General features: G+C 52.8%; 6 protein-coding genes and 2 pseudogenes across 6 annotated transcripts, besides 22 other annotated features; 4 read left to right on the top strand and 4 right to left on the bottom strand.

The window, feature by feature from the left end:
- Positions 1 to 4,126: part of a sequence feature (areas not merged during assembly with more than two copies in the genome that could not be assigned to a particular haplotype) that runs on past the window's edge.
- Positions 132 to 166: a sequence feature (AT_rich).
- Positions 196 to 224: a microsatellite.
- Positions 1,071 to 1,098: a sequence feature (AT_rich).
- On the bottom strand, positions 1,186 to 3,546 carry Tc00.1047053506499.170 (trans-sialidase, putative; the record flags this gene model as incomplete). The annotated part of the gene is made up of 1 exon (XM_812772.1): positions 1,186 to 3,546. One exon carries the CDS (start codon positions 3,544 to 3,546, stop codon positions 1,186 to 1,188), a length of 2,361 nt encoding a protein of 786 aa, XP_817865.1.
- Positions 4,127 to 5,017: a sequence feature (heterozygous, Esmeraldo-like haplotype).
- Tc00.1047053506499.160 (mucin-associated surface protein (MASP), putative) lies at positions 4,808 to 5,881 on the bottom strand (the record flags this gene model as incomplete). The annotated part of the gene is made up of 1 exon (XM_812771.1): positions 4,808 to 5,881. The coding sequence occupies one exon, from the start codon at positions 5,879 to 5,881 to the stop codon at positions 4,808 to 4,810; it is 1,074 nt and encodes a 357-aa protein (XP_817864.1).
- Positions 5,018 to 5,252: a sequence feature (areas not merged during assembly with more than two copies in the genome that could not be assigned to a particular haplotype).
- Positions 5,253 to 6,020: a sequence feature (haploid, Esmeraldo-like haplotype).
- Positions 6,021 to 8,152: a sequence feature (areas not merged during assembly with more than two copies in the genome that could not be assigned to a particular haplotype).
- Positions 6,108 to 6,145: a microsatellite.
- Positions 6,477 to 6,507: a sequence feature (AT_rich).
- Positions 8,153 to 8,902: a sequence feature (haploid, Esmeraldo-like haplotype).
- On the top strand, positions 8,735 to 9,310 carry Tc00.1047053506499.149 (mucin TcMUCII, putative; the record flags this gene model as incomplete). The annotated part of the gene is made up of 1 exon (XM_812779.1): positions 8,735 to 9,310. The coding sequence occupies one exon, from the start codon at positions 8,735 to 8,737 to the stop codon at positions 9,308 to 9,310; it is 576 nt and encodes a 191-aa protein (XP_817872.1).
- Positions 8,903 to 9,910: a sequence feature (heterozygous, Esmeraldo-like haplotype).
- Positions 9,100 to 9,194: a microsatellite.
- Positions 9,870 to 11,276, top strand: Tc00.1047053506499.140 (mucin-associated surface protein (MASP), putative; the record flags this gene model as incomplete). Its single annotated transcript, XM_812770.1, has 1 exon — positions 9,870 to 11,276. One exon carries the CDS (start codon positions 9,870 to 9,872, stop codon positions 11,274 to 11,276), a length of 1,407 nt encoding a protein of 468 aa, XP_817863.1.
- Positions 9,911 to 10,238: a sequence feature (haploid, Esmeraldo-like haplotype).
- Positions 10,128 to 10,154: a microsatellite.
- Positions 10,239 to 14,244: a sequence feature (areas not merged during assembly with more than two copies in the genome that could not be assigned to a particular haplotype).
- Tc00.1047053506499.130 (uncharacterized protein) lies at positions 11,832 to 12,389 on the bottom strand (the record flags this gene model as incomplete). The annotated part of the gene is made up of 1 exon (XM_812769.1): positions 11,832 to 12,389. One exon carries the CDS (start codon positions 12,387 to 12,389, stop codon positions 11,832 to 11,834), a length of 558 nt encoding a protein of 185 aa, XP_817862.1.
- On the bottom strand, positions 12,571 to 13,119 carry Tc00.1047053506499.120 (uncharacterized protein; the record flags this gene model as incomplete). Its single annotated transcript, XM_812768.1, has 1 exon — positions 12,571 to 13,119. One exon carries the CDS (start codon positions 13,117 to 13,119, stop codon positions 12,571 to 12,573), a length of 549 nt encoding a protein of 182 aa, XP_817861.1.
- Positions 14,245 to 15,907: a sequence feature (heterozygous, Esmeraldo-like haplotype).
- Tc00.1047053506499.110 lies at positions 14,896 to 15,561 on the top strand (annotated as a pseudogene).
- Positions 15,832 to 15,925: a sequence feature (A-rich).
- Positions 15,908 to 16,090: a sequence feature (haploid, Esmeraldo-like haplotype).
- Positions 16,091 to 19,590: part of a sequence feature (areas not merged during assembly with more than two copies in the genome that could not be assigned to a particular haplotype) that runs on past the window's edge.
- Tc00.1047053506499.105 lies at positions 16,123 to 17,604 on the top strand (annotated as a pseudogene).
- Positions 18,581 to 18,607: a microsatellite.
- Positions 18,639 to 18,673: a sequence feature (AT_rich).

Raw genomic sequence — 19,590 nt, 5'->3', positions numbered from 1 at the left:
GTAAAAACAGGAGCGGAGCATGTGAGGGGACGCACAAACAAAACTGTACAGCAGAGGTGCATGGCAGAAATAAAGAGAAAAAGACTGCTCAGGCTCACGATATTGCACTGCAGACAAAGCAGCGGCAATTCATTAAAAATTAAATAAAAATAAATAATAAAAAATTCATCTTCACCTTTCCACACCTCACACTTTAAAAAGAAAAGAAAAAAAGAAAAAAAAAATTTAAAAAAAGTCGTCCTCTATTACGGCTACACCCAAATAATAAAAAAAGAAAAAGAAACAACACACACACAAAAAGCACCTAACCACCGTGCTGCTCCAGAAATTGTCTGCATATATTTTGTCCGAAAATAAAATTAAAAGATATTTAAATGTCTTTCAACCGTCCGACCCTCTGTGTGTCCGCACATCGTTTATATTTCATGGGGCCATCTGCGTGTTGCCGCTCCCCTCAGCCCTCTCATCGGCGTGTGAGTGCGGCCTGCAGAGCACAGTCACTCGTGTGTGTGGGGACTGAGAGAAGCACGCAGACATGACGGGAGTCGCGTCACTCCATCGGGAGAGTGAGCGCAGCAAAAGAAAAAAAAACATCAGAGGGGAAAGAAATGCTCACGAGGCCGACACCGAAGGGACTGTCGGCGCAAGAAATGCACACGCAAAGCAAAAAAACTTAAAAACACGGCGGCAGGGTGTGGCGGTGTGTGTGTGGCGCTGCGGGTGTCTGCCCGCCCTGGCCGCAATAAAACAAAACAAGAGGGAAAGAAATGTGTGCTCTGCCCCACAGGCCCTCGTCGCACGCCCACACGTCACGGCTCCCTCAGCGCGCCGTTCGTCGCGGCCCCTCCTCATGCGTGCAGCAGGCGAGGCGCACAGGGCCGTCGTCATGAGCGTGTCGGTGGGTGTGCGAGTGGAGCAGTTGGGCGGGAAACACACAGCACCCCTCACAGGAAGAGTGCAGAAGAAACAATTAAAAGAGGGAAGAGTAGAAAAGAAAAAAACTTCCATAGTAATTGCCCCCAAAAGCAAAAAAGAGGAATGGGGGAATGAGAAATAAAAAAAACATGCACAAAAAATTAAAAAAAAAATGAAAATTTTCCTTTACGGAGAGTAATCCACTACCAGAAGTGTGTGCGTCGGTGGTGGGGAAGGGCTGAGGTGTTCCACGCAGAGGCCACACACACCTCAAGAAGCGGCAATCCCCCACAATCCAAGCAGAAGGAGCAGCAGCAGCAGTCCGCCTCCGCAAACAGTGCTCCCATCACCATGTGCCCCGCCGTCACGAGCGGTACCGACACCCGTTGCTCCTGCCGCCACTGTTTTCAGACCTGTCAGCTTTGGAATAGAAATTTTGTTTGCGTTGAGGACGCGGATCTCATTGTCATCCAACGGGCGGTTGTAAAGCAGGACATTCGTCGCGGTCACAGGCACGTCTTCTTTGCTCCCTGCGCTGCCTCCATCCCCTCCAATGTAGAAGTGGGAGATTCCTTTCGAATCCGTGTTTTTCAATTCACATGACGCATCTCCCACGCGCTGACCATCGACGTACGCGGAGCCCTGTTTTCCGTTCCGTAGCACAATGGCCACTTGGTGTGTTGTCCCTGGCTCCCAATTACTGCGGAGTTCCTTGGTCGTTTTGCCACCGCACAGCACCTGCCACTTCCCCTCTTTGTCGTACGACAGTCCCAGGAGCACTGTATTCTTACCGTCATTCATCGTCGCACCCATCAATGCAATGGGGGTATCTCCCTTCGGCTCACCGTGGACGGACACCGTCGCCACAAGAGTGAAGTTGTGGTTCGCAAAGTGGTACAGCTGATTCTCCCCCTGCCTGCCAACGGGCCACTCCGCCCACGCTCCCTGGAACTTCACGCCGTTATCCGCCTTTGCAGCCCCTGTTGCCACCCCATTCGTTCCTTTCTTTACTGTGGCGTCCACCCCGAGGTACTCGTCCCTCCATGTGTTACCAGAGAAATTGCCGGACAAAAAGCCAACCAGCCCATCCGTGATCTTAACAGCGCTGCACGCATTGCCAGTTGAGGGATTCTTCGCAGGACTTTTAGAGGGGCACAGCTTGGAGACACGTTCGTCCACCTTCTTCCATGTCGCCAGCACCTCCCTCACCCGCTTCAGCTGCGCAGTCAGACGCACTGAGACCATACCGAGTGATGATTCCCCACCGCCTTTCTTCTTCTCGTACAGTGCAATCAACTCCTCCTTCCCATTATTTCCACTTCCAGCACTTTTGTACAGCAGGGAGCTGGCGGCAGCGTCACCATCACCGGATACCGGCCCAATATCAACAATGTGCGTGTTGTCCGTCAGCCAAAGATGAAGTACGCCTTTTTCTCCATTCTCGGAATGTACCGGCAGAGTAACGAGAATCACATTCCTCTTATCATCGACACTGTCAAGACTCGCTGTGATGAACCCGCTTCTAACGCCCTTCACATTTCCCCTGTGTTTGTTGCCCCACACGCGCGAGAGTGTCCCGAGGGCCTCCGTCCACGAATCCCCCTTGTCACCGGACTCGTACACCCTGCGGCGGCCATCATCACACGCAGTCATCATCATGAGTTTTCCGTCCTTCCGCTCCACGACGGAGGGATCACTGCAGCCATCGGCAGACATCCCCTTCGACATCTTCCCACTCGCAGTGTCTGAGGGGTATAGGATCAGCGAAACGGTCTTCCCATTATTCTTCGTGCCTTCCACGGGAAACACAATCGTACCGTCCTTCATCTGAACACCCGATCCACCACTGCCAATCAGCCGTGTCAAGGATTCGTGTCGTTTTTCAGAATCAGTCCACGGGATAACGGAAGCGTCGTTCCAATAAATTTTTTTTTTACCGCTGCTCCCATCATTACTGACGTTTCCCACAGCCACCAAAAGTCCCCATTTAGCTGCTGCAGCTGTGCTACGAGTAGCTGCCTTATCAGTAACTTCAAAACTGTAGGTTCCAGCGAAAATGTAAATATCACTTCCCCGCACGACTGTTGTTGGCCGGCTCACACGTACTTTTGTCCGGCTTTGGGAAGCCTCCTGATCTCCTGTTTGGGAGGCACAACCCTTATTTCCGGCAGGACATTCCTCCAGTACTTGTGTCTTCAGTTTAGTTGTATCCAATTCTCTTGATTCTTTATCGGTCCACTCCAGGAGCTCCGAGGCAATCCCAGTAAAATTGCTTCCTCCCTCCTTCAACTGCGCCTCGGCAACGGCAAACACGCCACCATCCATCTCAACAAGAACTGGAACATGGAGCGAATCCACTGTTTCTCCTTCTTTCTTATCTCTCCAGGCAAAAGATGGACTCGGTGAAGATTCCTGACCTGACGATGGTTCACCAGCTTGCGCAGCACCACCACTGCCGCAGCACATCATCACGAAGAGAAGGAGCAGCACCGCGGAAGTAAACACACGCCGGGACATGTTGGGCCTCTGCGGCTCACTCTCTCCTCCTTCCCTCCTCCTTCCGCTGGATCCGGTCACGCCGCGACGGTTGTGTGTGCGGGGTGCCTTCACTGCAGCAACACGTGAGAGCATATAAATATGTGTGGGCGGTGTGTGTGCTGTTGGTCCTTTCAGTGCCTTCGAATTTCACAGTAGCGTTTAGTGCTTGTTTTCCTTCTTCGTGTGTAATTGAGAAAGAAAAATATAAAGGGAAAAAATACCAATACAAAAAGTACAACAGTAACAATCGCCATCCGCAGTGAGTGGCACCATCATCCCCGCCGCAGTCACTCCCAACAACAACAACCCACGCACACAGACACACGGAACGACACGGAAGAACAGTGCACCGGGAACACACAGCGACTGCCACCACCAGCAGCAGCAGGAGCCACGGCGGGTGAGTCGTTATTCGTCACGCGTCAGCAGACACCAAGCGACACCCACACACAAAGCAACAACAGGCGGGATGCAAAGCAGCAAAACCGCCCTTTGCAGCAATAAAGCGCTGCCGCCAGTCCTTTTACTGTTGCCGCTCCCCGCACACGCTCCTCAACCGCCATAGCCGCACATCAACCCGCACAGGCGAAGAATCCCCGTCGGCAAATTTACAGCAAGAGAGCCACTTCGGCACGTGCAGCGGATGGCGGGAAGCAATCCGCACTCGCCCAAGGCACCCTCAACACCACTCACTGGATGCGCGCCGCCAACATCACACCCGCAACACGTCGAAAAGACATACCGCAGTCTCCCGATCTCCCTCCTCGCGAGGGCCGCCGCAGCCAGACCTTGTGCATGTGTGCGCCGTAGCATGTCTGTGTGGGCTTGTGTGTTTTTCAGCGCCTATACTTGCAAAGCAGCCGTCCGACACAAAAGAGTCCAAAGAAAAGCAACGGCAGAGAGAGGCAGATAGCACACACGCAAACTACTCATATCATTACACACACACGCAGCCCGCACAATGGGTGCTCTCAACCACAACACAACTAAAGCAATGAAAGAAACAAGAAGCCGAAGCGTGGGACGACCAGCGCACACACTCTCATTGCTCCCGTAAAGCAAAACACACACACAGGGAGAGAGAGAGAGGTCGCCCACTCAATGCAATGGAAACAAAAAAAAACAGTTACGGTGCTCCGCCCATGCAGCCAGGCAGGACGGCAGCGGTGCGTGTGGTGCAAAAGAGAGCACCAACGGGCCTGCATGGGTGTGCATGCATATATACAATGGGCACATTATGTGTGTGCTTCGTGGGATGAGGTGAGGGCGAGAGTCCATGCAAGGGGACACACACAGAGAGAGAGAAGGACGAGTGTGTGTGCGGGCGGTGCACGGCTCTCTCTCCCTCATACTCTCACGCGGCCACCACCGCAGCAGCAGCCGCACACGCAACAAAAAGAAGAAGCAAAAGAGTGGAGGTGGTGTGGGAGACCGCGGTGCTGCCGTCACTGTCGCCAAGCTTTTCATTATCGCCAGTTTGGCGTTTTTCTGTCGCGGCAGCATCCGGAGTTTGAGCATCCTCGGTTGTCTTCGTCCCTGTGGAGTGTTCCTCCTCAAAAGGAGAAGTTTCTTCGCTTGTAGATGGCTCAGCTTCTTGTTCTTGAGTGCCAGTTGATGTACTCTGCGCCGCACCTTCCGTAGAGGCAGGATATTCCTTATTTTCCTTTTGTAGTTCGGGTAGGTTCGTGGATTTATCCGTGCTTTGGCTTTGATTTGTCTTTTGTTCCGGAGTTAACTCTTCATTTTGGGTTTTGTGCTCCGGCGGTACTGTTTTTGGCACTGTCGTTTGGACCGGTTCACTGCTTTCTGATTCTTTACCTGGACCCTTTAATGAGTCTCCTTTCCCGAGGGCCCTTGAATCCTCGTTTCCAATATTTTCTACTCCCAATGAGGACTGACCTGCTCCACCCGCATTGTTCTCGCCAACACCTTCACCCTCTTCTAAAGCAGGAGTGTGTGGCTGCGGCTGCAGTTGCGTTTGTGACTGCGGTTGCTGTGGTATATTTACTTGCGCTTGTGGCGGTTGCCTTAATTCCTGTTCTTTATTTTGTAATTGCGTCTTTGTTTTTTCGTTTCCTTGATCATCTTTCAATGGTTCTTCTAAATGGTCTGAAGGGTTCTTTTTTTTTTCATCCTCCATTCCAGGAGCAACATCCTGTTGTTCAGCATTAACTTCGTTTACTTCCAAAGATTTTCCTGTAGATGTTTCTGTTGATTGATTAGCCTTAGGCACATCTTTTGGTGGATCCGAGGCGTCTGGTCCTGGCGCTGAAGTTTCAGTCGACCCCACAGCACCTTTACCACCACTCCCTCCCCCAGCACCACCGGCAGGACCTCCTGCCTCCTCGTCACATCTACCGCCGTCACCGCACCACAGCACGCAGAGGGCACACACCAGCAGCACACGGCCAGCCATCATCATCGCCATCACTCCTGTCACTTGCGTGTAGCCTTCAGCACAAACTAACTCCCCGTCAAAAAAAGCAAAGACACGGCCGTTACACTACACACGGCCACCGTACAGCAACAAGTGCACACACCATGAGGCAGTTGTAATCAGTACAATTGCAGAACTCACACACCGCCCTGCAAACGAGAAGCGGGAAAGCAAAAAAAGAACAGCAACATAGTTGAGGGTCCGGCATGACTCCAAAATATATATATATATATATATATATATATATATATATATCAGGCACGACTTTTATTTTATGTGCCAAGCAGCACAATGTAAACAACCACTGGTTTGTGTATACGTAATGCATGAACTGAATAAATCAAAAAAAGTTCGTACTGTTCTACCAGCCCACACAACTCCCCTCACATTTTATGCGACATCCGGCCTGTTCCTCCACTCCTCCTTTCGTGCAGTCCGTGGGACGCACAGCAGTGAGGCCGGCACCGCGTGTGGGCAAAAGAAGGAAACAAAAGAGGGAGAAGCATGTCACTCATGACAGTGTGCAGCAACCGATCATTAAATGAAAACACAGGGATGCTGATTATTCTCATAGGGCAAAAGCAGCAAAAATAAATAAATAAAAGAAAATAAAAAAACTTAGGTTATTGACAAAACTCAGTGGGTAATGCTGGCAAGCTGCACAGTTATTGTTCCACGAAAGGCCGCAGTTCCACCCTCCCTCACACTTCAGCAGAGTGCCACGGTGCCCCACAGCCCCAGAATCAGAAGCAACAACACCCGAGACACACACCCATGCACGGTGATGTCACCAATTTCAGCCATGGCCAACAAATCCGTGAAATGCCCGTGCTCACAAAAACCGTTGCTCACAAGTGATGCTGCGTTGTGCTCCGATGGGATCTCTGGTTTCCCAGACGTTGTGCGCAAATAATCCTGTGCGGCATCACCGCCACCCGACACGTTATCACTCGTTCAGCATTTGCTAGGGCTGTGCTGGGCTCAGGCGTAACTGTTGTACCATCCAGAGGCATTAGATCACTGTTGCTGAGTGAATCGGGGTCGCTGTCCATGCCCACGGCAGTGCGGGCATACGTGTCCTATTCATGGTCAACGTGTTGTTAGTCGCTGGTAACTGTGTTGGCGGTGGACGGCTTGTCGTCTCTCGCTGAGCGTGCGTCTGGATCCGCCGCGCTGCCACTTTACTCCCCGGACGGCCGAGCTCCCTGTGAGGCCTCACCGCGCAGCTGCCGGCAGCCTTGCATGCTCCTGCCGAGCGGAGTGTCCTGCCACTCAGCATGGCCTCAGACAGTTCCCAGTCCCCCGCCTGGCAGCAGCATCCCAATCGCCCACACGAGTTCCTGCCGCCACAGACTCCCTCTCGGCGATGGAGGCGCTCCGCCTTGGCTCGCTGGCGGTGTGCGGCGACGTCACCGAGGAGAGTTGCAGCGTGCCGCTTTTACTGGCGGATCGAGATCACGCAGTTGGCTCCACATGTTCACCATGACACTGCGGAATCCCACGCAACGTGACAGCGGACGCTGACGCCATCATGGCATGATCCCTCCCGCAGGGCTGCGTCAATGCCTGGCACGTGGACTTCCTCACTGCAGTGAAGCGGCGGAATCGGAGGGAAGTGCGGGAGGAAAAGGAAGGCGCGCACACCGCATGACAGACGGTTGTCGGTGTGGCGAGGACTCTATTCCTGGTGTCGACCCGGACATCGTTCCTCGAGCGACGGCACGGCGCAGATGCGACACCCGCCCACTCTTCGACAGGCCCGCACGCGCCCTGCGGATCACAAGTAACTCCCTGTGTCGGTGGTGCCGTCCCTTTCTTCACCAAGGTGAGCGGCCCGCCTCCGCCGGAACCTCTTACAGACGAAAACTCCGCAATTTCTTTCCGACCAGCGAGCGGCGGATTGACGTTCTCCCGCCCAATCTGCGGCCAAGCGTGTTCGTCCGTCCACAATATGACGGCACATGCCGGACGTACTCAGCCTGGAGTTCCGATGGTGGGAGAGGCCTCACATGCGGATGCCGCGATTGTTCCACCGTCTTCTTAACAGGCGCCTCGCGCGCAGGTTGCCACCGAAGTCGCCAAGCATGCCAGCGGTCAAGGCACGCAGGAAGCACAAACGCGGGAACTCGAGATGGACCAGGCTCTTCCGCCACTGCCTCATCACAGACGCCGAGTGCTGCTGATCCCCGACGGATCACGGGACACTCCGCTTCATCCACTGTGGTAATGCCCCGTCGTTTGGAGTAGTCCCTGCGAATGTTTGGGACTGCTCCAGCCTGCACGACGGACTGTTTGCGACGGAATAATTGACACTTTATTGCGGACGGCCCTTGCGCTACTCACTCGTTATTGTAACAGTATCTAACAACAGCAAAATGACAAGCTGCTTTGTGATGAATATTGGCTGCACTTCCCGTGGACCAACAATTCACGTGTTGTGCGGGGATCTCTTCAGTTTAATTGTTACTTTGCTTTTTTGTTGCTGTGTGCGCTGCACCTCCTCTTGTGTGTGTGCGTACACTCCGTGAGGGGTGCCGACACGACGGACCGCTCTCGCCGTATGTGCATGCGGTGGAGCCTTGTGTGCCGCTCCTGTTTGCTTCTCCCTCTTCCACCTGTGTGTTGGTGTTGCGGCAGGGCTGTGTGTGTGTGTGTGCCTGCTGCCGTGGATTGGAGTGTGTGTCGTGCGTGGTGTGCGGCGTACGGTGCATGCCTGGCTGCTGCCCTCTCCTCATGTGGTGTGCTCTCTGTGTGTGTGTCTGCCGCACCTCTCGTCTCCCCTGTTGCTCTTCATGTCCCTCACTGTGCAGATCAGCTCCACACCACTGAACGACCACACTCACGATGACGACGTGCCGTCTGCTGTGCGCCCTGCTGGTGCTCGCCCTGTGCTGTTGCCCATCCGTTTGCGTGGCAATCTTTGAGAAGGCTCCAATTCCCGAAGGTCAAGTTGATGGTAAAGGCTCCGGTCAATTGTCCCATGCACCTGGAGCAGCACCAGCCACGACGGTCGGTTCGCCAGTTCCGGGGCCGGTTGCTGAACGGGGAAGCGAAGCCGGACATGGTGGAGTCGCGACCGATACAGAACTGCAACCAAATGCTGCTCCCAATAATTTACAAGGAGAAGGTACGGATGATAATAAAAAGAAAGAAATTGGCACGAGTTCGTCCGCAGAACAAAGAAATAAGAGTGAAGAAGATTCCGCCCAGAAGACCACGACGACCACAACTACGCAGGCACCAACCACGACCACAACGACCACCACAACGACGACCACGACTACAGAGGCGCCAACCACGACGAGCACCCGCGCACCGTCACGTCTGCGCGAAATCGACGGCAGCCTCAGCAGCTCTGCGTGGGTGTGTGCCTCGCTGCTGCTCGCCGTATCCGCGCTGGCGTACACCACTGTGGGCTGAAGAGGTGTGTATGCGGGCTGTGCGTGCCAGCACTCAACCGCGGGGATTTGTGTACGTCCACTGTGGTCCGATGTAAATAAATAGGGGAAAATAATGATTGTGTTTTGCTTCATTTGCTTCAGCTGTCCTGCTTTGTGCTCCATCTTGTTGCTGCCTGTATCCGTCACGTTGAACGCATCGCAGACATACTTATATGCACGACACGCATACAAATTTTTACGTGGACGCATGTTTGCATGTGGATGCATTCACAATGAAGCCATACTGTGCAGCGGCTTTTATTAAAGTTTTTTGTTGCTTTTTACTTGTGTTTTTAACTGTTTTGTTTTTCTTCTTTTCTTGCTGATTAATTACTGAATGACTGTGTATGTGCCTTTTTTGCCCTTTCACTGATTCCAACTGCCTCATGGTGTGTTTGTTGCTGCTTATGGGCTGCTATTATTTGTGACTGTGCGGTGGCTGTGCGTGGTGTAGTGGTCGTGTCTTTCTTTTTTTGCTCTCACTCCGCGTTGACGGGGAGTTAGTTTGTGCTGAAGGCTGCACGCAAGTGACAGGAGTGATGGCGATGATGATGACTGGCCGTGTGCTGCTGGTGTGTGCCCTCTGCGTGCTGTGGTGCGGTGCCGGCGGTAGATGTGATGAAGGGGAGGCGGCAGTTCATGGTGTTCCACCCGATGTTCCTGCGAGTGGTACTGAAGATGGGCTGGGAGGGACAAGAAATGCGGCGCCAGCACCAGAGTCACAAATACAATCGTCAGGAGAGGAGCAACAACACAAATCTCGGGAAGGACGTCCCGCACTCCCAGAAGGATCTTCCGAAGAAGAAGAAGAAGAGGAAGAAGAAACGGTAGAAGATGAAAATTTGGATGAAGTAACGGAACGTGGTGAAGAAGGACGACACGAAGATGGACAAAATGCAAATGAGCGGGATGGAAGTCAGACAAGCGAAGTTTTCACAAAACAGGAGGAAACCCCACCACCATCAACACCAGCAGCTCCAGCAGAGGAAGGAAACCAAAACGCATCACCACAAGCACCATCTGTTGACAGTCATGGTGGTGGCGGGACTGATAGAATTGAAGGTTCCATCTTGAAGGCTCCTTCTTCTGGGGTTGCTCTACAGCACGCCGGCGATGCGTCTACCAATCAGAAGAATAAATCTTTGGAAACGGGCAAGCATGCAGAAAACACAATAACTGGAGGTCCCGTCCCGTCCCAGGTGAAGGCACCGAAGGAGTCAATAAACGATGCAGAAAACCATTCCGTCACTGGAGAAGATACGGCATCCAACCAAGTTGTTAGTAGAGGTACAACTGAATACGAGGCACAGCAGAGAGCCTTGGCGACGCAAGACCGTTCAAGCGTGTCATTCCCCGACAGCGAAAAAAAATGGCACACAACGCCACAAGAAACGCCAACGACACAAGTACCGCCATCAGCAACAGAACCATCGTCAAGAGGAGGGCAACTACCAACAGCAACAACAGACTCACAGACACCAAATGCTCAAGAGCATAAAAAGTTACTGTTACCAAAAAAAAAAACAGAGTACAATGCACCGGAACATCCTTCAGGGGATACTGTGGCAGAGCAACAAGGTCAAGCCACAGCCACAGAGAATTTGACGGAGAATGCACCTGCCACCAATCAAGCAGAAACAACAGCATCACCCAACTCTACAAGTGGCGGTGGTGAAGCCCGGAGTACGGCGGATGAGAATACTGCCAATGCTCAACGGCCTAACCCCAAAGAACCACACGAAGATCTTGAAGGTATTGGTACCCACCCAGTTCCCACAGCCAGTGAGGCAGCACCTCAAACAGCAGGAACAGCTACCACCGCCAACACAACTGATACGGCGGCGCCTGGCGACAGTGACGGCAGCACCGCGGTCTCCCACACCACCTCCCCTCTTTTGCTTCTTCTTGTTGCGTGTGCGGCTGCTGCTGCGGTGGTGGCCGCGTGAGAGTGAGGGAGAGAGAGCCGTGCACCGCCCGCACACACACTCGTCCTTCTCTCTCTCTGTGTGTGTCCCCTTGCATGGACTCTCGCCCTCACCTCATCCCACGAAGCACACACATAATGTGCCCATTGTATATATGCACGCACACCCATGCAGTCCCGTTTGTGCTCTCTTTTGCACCACACGCACCGCTGCCGTCCTGCCTGGCTGCATGGGCGGAGCACCGTAACTGTTTTTTTGTTTCCATTGCATTGAGTGGGCGACCTCTCTCTCTCTCTCCCTGTGTGTGTGTTTTGCTTTACGGGAGCAATGAGAGAATATGTGCGCTGGTCGTCCCACGCTTTGGCTTTTTTTTTTGTCTATTTTATTTTTTTTACTTGTGTTGTGACTGAGTGCACCCATTCCAGTTTTTTTTTTTTTAATTATTGGTGGATTGCTTTGACTGTGGACGCCTAATTTCTCTTTTTTGTATTCTTATCTTTTTCCTTTCTTGTTAAGAGAGTGCCAGTCTCTTTTATCCTTGTCACGCTACCAAGTTTTTTTGACATACGCCATGCGTCAGTTGATCCGCTTTACTCTGCTGCCTGCATCGCTGCTGGTGCTGCTATTGATGATGCCTGCGATGTGATTTGTCGGCGGATGTCTTGCTGTCAGTCTGACGTATCCTTTGCTCCTTGACGATTTGTTGCGTACCGACGGTGCGTGGGCGTCTCTGGTGATGGTGAGGGACGCGTGTCTCAGAGCGCAGGATGCGTCGCGGGTGTGCAGCGTCGTTTGGAAGGAACGATTGGTGACCATCCGCATCCAGGCGTCATCAACGGACTGTGAGGACAGCATAAGGCACTGCGGCTTCTTTTGGTGTTGCACAAAGAATTCATTGGACGGTGCGTTTGTTTTCAATCTTTTGCAGCTTTTGTGGGGAAGGTGGGAGGTTGAGGGAATCAGGACTGAATTCATTTGAGTGGCTGCGTTCCGTCGAGTTGCGGCCAGTCGTGGCACTCTTTTGGGTTTTGGCCGCTCGTCTCTTTTGTTTACTTCCCACCGCAGCACGTGGATAACACTGATCCGAGGAACATTTGTTTGACCGTGTGTGAGCTGCTGCCGTGCGTGGTGCATGGACTATGTGATTGTGTGGGGAGGTGCGTTGGAGTGACGAATACTTCTGTTTGGCGTGTCGCGGTGTGTCGGAATGATGTTCGGATGACATGTGGAGGGTGTTGTTTGTGATTTGTGTGTCTTGTCTGGTGGAGCCGAGATGTGTGCGGGGATTGTGGCATTGCTGGCTGACAGCTCCACGTCACTTTTCAGCATTCCCGGATGTGCTGAGGAATGACGGCTGGCGACCAGCGTGTTGGTGCTGCTGGTGGGAATGAGTGCATCGGGAATAGTCCGTTTTCTCTTTCCCATGCTGGAGCGGATGAACTGGCACGAGGGCACCAGCTGCAGGCTGCCTGCCAGCACGTGTGAGCAGCGGATCCATGCACGCACCGACGCTCATCGCAAGAGCGTGTGCGGTCACAGTGGCCTTTTGTGACGTGCTTTTGTGTACGTCAGCCCATCGAATAATGTGTGAAGCAAACGGCTGACTGCACACGAGGAAAATAAGTGCGTGCACTGTGCCGTGTTTCAGCGTCGATGGCAGAGCGACAGGAAGCCCGTGCTGGCAACTGAGATCTTTGCGTCGCGAGGGATGTCGGTGTTGATTTTGGAAAGTCAAGGGTGAAGTGATTTTGCTGCTGCCCGTGTGTGTGGCCACTCCGGCAGAGGGCGGACACAAAAGGGAGGGATGCAGGCGCTGCGTGTGTGTGTGTGTGCAGGTGCCATGCAACAACGTCACAACAAACATGCTGCGACTCGGTGACCCTCACATTGTAGTGGTCCTCACGAACAGCCGAGGCACGGCCCACACCGATGCACTCAGTGGACGGAGTGAGGCATCTTTTGAGGCGCCGCAGGGAACAGGATGTGTTGACGCAGCCACGACGTGCATGGAGTGTCACGATGGCACAGTCAGCTGTGGCTGGTGGAATATTTACTTCTCGGAGGCAACGGAGAGAGAGAGAGAGAGCTGCTCCTGCTGCTGGCGTCGTTGCTGCCTTTTGTGGCCTCCCATGCCGATTATTGTCTGTCCGCTGATCATGGGTGGCATGCCTCCACTAGTGGCGTCGTCTGCAGGCATTTCACAGCACCAGTGAAACACACATCACGTCGCATGCTTTGGCTGTGGATGTGGTGTCGTGAATGCAGCCGGCATTATTTTGCCCGACTCCTTTTCACTGCATTGCGACGAATAGATGCGTCCCCGCCCGAGTCATTCACTGCAGCTCCGTGTGTTGTACTGCCAGCACAAGACTCTCCTGTTGTCTGACGCCTGGCTGACAGTCAAACACCACTGCGTTGGGACATGCAGGGATGTGGACTGCCGCTCACGGTGTTGGGCACCGCTGTTTGGATGCGGCGGCCACACGAGCGGATGTATTGTGGCACAATCAAATGCGCGAAATACGCGGAATCGCAGCGGCTGCAATAATATCAGCGGTGTGGCACCACGGAATATGTGAGGGGGTGATGCATGATGAATCACAGTGGACGGCATGCGAGGGAAGTGCACCGCGACGGAGCGTCATCCCGCCCTCAGCCTGCAGGGGAATGTACACCCACAAAATATATGGACGAGACACCACCAAACACACATGCCCTTCCATGCACCAATAAATAGGAGCGAAGGTGCGTTCTGGTGTGTGGGAGTCCACTCACATATTTTCATTTCCACCGCAATAAACGGTGAGGAATCAGGTGCCACAGCAACGAAAGGAAAAACAAGCATTTATTGCAACACTTTACCAGCGAAGGGCAGGAACAACACAAACCGAATTATTGGCTGCACCCACACAAGAAACATTCACAAGAGGGAAAGAAAATAATTGTGCACCCTGCAGGAATCCCCAACACACGACCCAGGCATGAAGGTTTGCCCTCTGAGAAAACAAAAACAACGCATGCAGACATCTGCCAACATTCAAACAGAAACACAAATAAATGATTGCTTGCTTTATTCCATTCCTTGCGCTTATTTTTGGTTATGCGGCTGCTGCTGCAGTGGTTCCCAGGCCTGTATGAAGTGGTGTGCGCTGAATATGAACGAAGGCCAAAAGGCAACTGAATTGTTCTTGTGATGAATATTGACTGTAATTCCCGTGGACCAACAATCCACGTGGTGTGCGGGGATTTCCTTTTTAATTGTTACTTTGCTTTTGTGTTGCTGTGTGGGCTGCAACTCCTCTTTTGTTTGTGCGTACCCTCCGTGAGGGGTGCCGACACGACGGACCTCTCTCGCCGTATGTGCATGCGGTGAAGCCTTGTGTGCCGCTCCTGTTTGCTTCTCCCTCTTCCATCTGTGTGTTGGTGTTGCGGCAGGGCTGTGTGTGTGTGTGTGCCTGTTGCCGTGGATTGGAGTGTGTGTCGTGCGTGGTGTGCGGCGTACGGTGCATGCCTGGCTGCTGCCCTCTCCTCATGTGGTGTGCCCTCTGTGTGTGTCTGCCGCACCTCTCGTCTCCCCTGTTGCTCTCCATGTCCCTCACTGTGCAGATCAGCTCCACACCACTGAACGACCACACTCACGATGACGACGTGCCGTCTGCTGTGCGCCCTGTTGGTGCTCGCCCTGTGCTGCTGCCCGTCCGTGGCCGTAACAGAGAGTAGTCAGGTTCCAGTTAAGGACAGCCCCTCTCCTTCGCTTACTCAGCTACAGGGAACAGGTGTTTCAGGGGCAACAGATACTTCTACGACGTCAAGTTCAGCAGTTGCGGCCGCTGCGTCGCCGGGAAAAGGTGAAGGGTCCGATACGCAAGTGGTTCCAGGTGCGGAACAAGCTCCGCAAGAAAATCCAAGTGGGGTGACCGCTCCGGCAGGAGGTCCAGATCCAACAATTTCGGTGCCTATTACAAAAGAGGGGTCAGGTGGGTCCCCGGTAGTTCAGGGAGTCCAGATCCTGTGGCCGATACGGTACAGAAAAATGGTGAAAACGATGCGACAGAATCAAAAAGTGGCAATAATCCATCCACAGACCAAACAAATACGAATGCCGACGATTCGGCCGAGAAGACCACGGCGGCTACTATCACTACTACGACAACCACCACCACTACGACAGAGGCACCAACCACGACGACCACCCGCGCACCGTCACTTCTTCGCGAAATCGACGGCAGTCTCAGCAGCTCTGCGTGGGTGTGTGCCCCGCTGCTGCTTGCCGTATCCGCGCTGGCGTACACCACTCTGGGCTGAAGAGGCGTATGCGGGCTGTGCGTGCCAGCACTCAACCACAGGGATTTGTATACGTCCACTGTGGTCCGATGTAAATAAATAAGAGAAAATAATGATTGTGTTTTGCTTTATTTGCTTCAGCTGCGTTGCTGTGTGCTCCGTGTTGTTTTCCACTGTATCCGTCACGTTGAACGCATCCCAGGCACACTCGTATGTACTACACGCACACAACTGCTTGCATGGACGCATGTCCGTGTGTGAATGCATGCACACTGGGGCCATTCGGTGCAGCTTCCTTTTTTTTGTGTTTCTAGTTTTGTTTTTTTTTTTTTGCTTTTTTACTCGTGTTTTGTTTAATTTTTTTATTTAATTGTTTTGTTTTTATTGCTGATTAATTGCTGCGGGGCTGTTTTTGTGCGTTTTCCCTCCCACTGATTCCAACTGCCTCATGGTGTATGTGCTGCCGCTGCCGCTGCTGCCTTCATTTGTCACTGTGTGGTGTGAATTGTCTCTCCTTTTGCTTTCACTCTACGTTGACGGGGAGTTAGTTTGTGCTGAAGGCTGCACGCAAGTGACAGGAGTGATGGCGATGATGATGACTGGCCGTGTGCTGCTGGTGTGTGCCCTCTGCGTGCTGTGGTGCGGTGCCGGCGGTTTTTGGACACGCTGAGGGTTTGGCAGCTGTTGGTGGCAGCTCTGGTGGTGACAACAGTGCTGGAAGTGAAGGTGGCTCACGTGGAGGTCCTGAAGTAAATTCCCTTTTGGAGCCTCTTTCTGTTGTTGGAGGTCCCAAAGGAAATATGATGTCTTCGTTGGAAACTCCTCTCAATGTTGGCGGTATTCCTCCAAATTCTCTTTCTGAAGAGGGTGATTGTCTAAAGTCCCTTGGCGGTACGCTCAATTCTGAGGACGAGGTATCTTCAGATGTAAGTGGTCCGTCAGTACAAACAAAAACGCCTGGACAGTCCGATTCGCCCATCGTGAAGGCACCGGAGAAGTCAGATCCCGAAACAAAAACGCACATCTCTGATAAACAAGGAGAAGCAGGAAGTACAGAGGCTAATGAGGATGCAACAGAAAACGAGAAAAGGCAGAGTGAGGTGGTGAAGAGAGACACCTCCAGCGCCCTCCAATCACCGCCAACACCGCCAGTACCGGCGTACCCAGCAGAAGAAACCCCACTAGCACCAGCAGACTTACGGAATTCAGTAGAAGAGAAGCGAAACACACCGCCGTCAGAAACCAAAACGGATCTCGAGGCACCAGAACCGTCTCTAGAGGGTGCTGAGGCAGAGACGCACGGTGAAGGAACAACCACATCCGATTCGATGAAGGATGTAGCTAAAGGCCGTTCAGGAGATTCAACACCATCATCCATCTCTACAAGTGACAGCGTTGACGCCCAGAGGAAGGTGGAGGATGGGGATGACAATGAGATGGAAGCCCTCAATCCCAATGAAGCCTCTATTTTACCTTTGGTGAACAAAAATGGTCAAGGAAACGTGATTCCATCTTTTTCCGGTGAACAGCAGGAGCAAAAAGGACAGCCGTTGGGGAAAAGCGGTGCGGGCGGTGTACCCGCATCACCACTGTCCACTGTAACGAGTTCCCCAGCAGGCAAGGAGCCCGTAAAGCAGTTGGCGTCAGGAACATCTCCTGATGGGCATCAAAATGTGGATGGCGGTTCTACTGCTGATGGCTACCAAACGGTGAGCACAGGATATGGAGATAAACGCAGGAGGATGGACCACACAAAACTCCTACGGGAAACCTTGCCACAGCAGATGCAAATGGCCCTACAACTATGGGCGTGGGGCAAGATGGAAACGCAGTGAATACTGAAGTGGGTGCGAGCTCTGCTGAGGATGAGGAGACGGTGGCAGGAAAGAATGTGCAGGAGGAAGAGGTCCAGCCACAGAACAAGGACGAAAATGCTACGGCACTCAACAGCAGCCTCGGAAATGCGTCGCAGGGGAATAACAGCGATGCCGGCATCATGCGTGGGAGCGGACTGCTGCTGCTGCTGCTCCTTCTGCTTGGACTGTGGGGGTTTGCGGCTCTGTGAGGAGTGACTGGCTGCCGCGTGGGACAATTGCGCCCTCCCGAGCACAGAATTACTTCCCCATAAGAACAAATTTCTCTCCTAAAAAAGTCTTTTTGTTTTAATTTTTTTTGCTACATTTTTTTTAATTTGTGCGTTTTAAATCTCTAATCTTTTGCTCTACCATCCCTTCTCTTTTTTGCTTTCAGGGGCAATCACTGTGGACGTTTTTTCTTTTCTACTCTTCCCTCTTTTAATTGTTTCTTCTGCACTCTTCCTGTGAGGGGTGCCGTGTTTTTCCCGCCCAACTGCTCCACTCGCACACCCACCGACACGCTCATGACGACGACCCTGTGCGCCTCACCTGCTGCACGCATGAGGAGGGGCCGCGACGAACGGCGCGCTGAGGGAGCCGTGACGTGTGGGCGTGCGACGAGGGCCTGTGGGGCGGAGCACACATTTCTTTCCCTCTTGTTTTGTTTTCTTTGCGGCCATGGCGGGCAGAGACCCGCAGCGCCACACACACACACAGCCACACCCTGCCGCCGTGTTTTTAAGTTTTTTTGCTTTGCGTGTTTTGTGTGATGTTTCCGCCGGCAGTCCCTTCGGTGTCGGCCTTGTGAGCATTTCTTTTCCCCTCCGATGATTTTTTTCTTTTGCTGCGCTCACTCTCCCGATGGAGTGACGCGACTCCCGTCATGTCTGCGTGCTTCTCTCAGTCCTCACACACACGAGTGACTGTGCTCTGCGGGCCGCACTCACGCGCCGATGAGAGGGCTGAGGGGAGCACCAACACGCAGATGACCCATGAAATATAAACGATGTGCGGACACACAGAGGGTCAGACGGTTGAAAGACATTTAAATATCTTTTAATTTTATTTTCGGACAAAATATATGCAGACAATTTCTGGAGCAACGTGGTAGTTAGGTGCTTTTTGTGTGTGTGTTGTTTCGTTTTCTTTTTTTATTATTTGGGTGTAGCCGTAATAGAGGACGACTTCTTTTTTTTTTTTTTTCTCTTTTTTCCAAAGTGTGAGGTGTGGAAAGGTGAAGATGAATTTTTTATTATTTGTTTTTATTAAATTTTTAATGAATTGCCGCTGCTTGGGCTGCGGTGCAGTCATGAGTTTGAGCGGTCTTCTTGTTGTTGTTTCCGCCATGCACCTCCGCTGTACATTTTTTGCGTCCCTTTACATACTCTGCTCTCTTTTTTCTACTTTTATGCTTTGTGCTTCTGCAGGCACACACAACCACATGCACACACAAGATGCACATTGCAGTGGATTTGGATGCGTCTTTTGCAGTGCATGCTGGCAGTTGCGTGTGGCGGCTGTTGTCTTCTTCCGTGGCCATGAGGAGAAGGGAGGAGAGGGAGTGCGCAGCCCGAGTCTTCTTTCCTGCGGGTGTGGTGCACCGCGTGTGACTGCGTTGAGTTGGGCTTCGTGTCCCATTGAGGGCGGGATGGCTGGAAATTTCGGTGCCGCGTTATGGATGGATGACGGTTTGTTTGCTCCGTGTGGCTGGTGTGGTGGGTGCTCGCTCCGTGTGCGTTGTGTGGTGGCCGCGGGTTTTTGCCATTTCCCGTTGGCTGTGGGAATGGGCTGGGAGAATATGGTCGTGGATTTCTTCTCCTCCTGCATGGTGGGTGGCTGCTGGCGTTGTGTGCCTTTCTTGTGTGGATGTCGTCTCGTGGTGTGTGGACTGTGCGGCTGGGCCTGCTGCCTTCTCCTCATGTTGTCTGCTCTCTCTCTCGCTGTATCCACTGTGCTCCGTCCCTCTCCCTCTTGTTGCATTGTTTTCCTTCTGTCTCACCGATCAGCTGATTGGCTCCAGCGACTCCACTACGAGTGACGATGACTGCGATGGTGACGGTGCGGCGGCGTGTTGTTCCTTACACTCTCGTGCTGCTTGTCTGTGTGCGTGACGGCTGCTGGGAGTGCTGGAGATGTATCTGGTGATGTGGATGCGGTGGTTGTGCCGGTGGATGTGTCGTGAGCTCCGAGTGACG

Source organism: Trypanosoma cruzi, genomic scaffold, assembly GCF_000209065.1.
Source record: "Trypanosoma cruzi strain CL Brener 1047053516579 genomic scaffold, whole genome shotgun sequence".
Lineage (NCBI taxonomy): Eukaryota > Euglenozoa > Kinetoplastea > Trypanosomatida > Trypanosomatidae > Trypanosoma > Trypanosoma cruzi.
The sequence above is the reverse complement of the archived record's forward strand: the minus strand, read 5'-3'. Positions and strand labels throughout refer to the sequence as shown.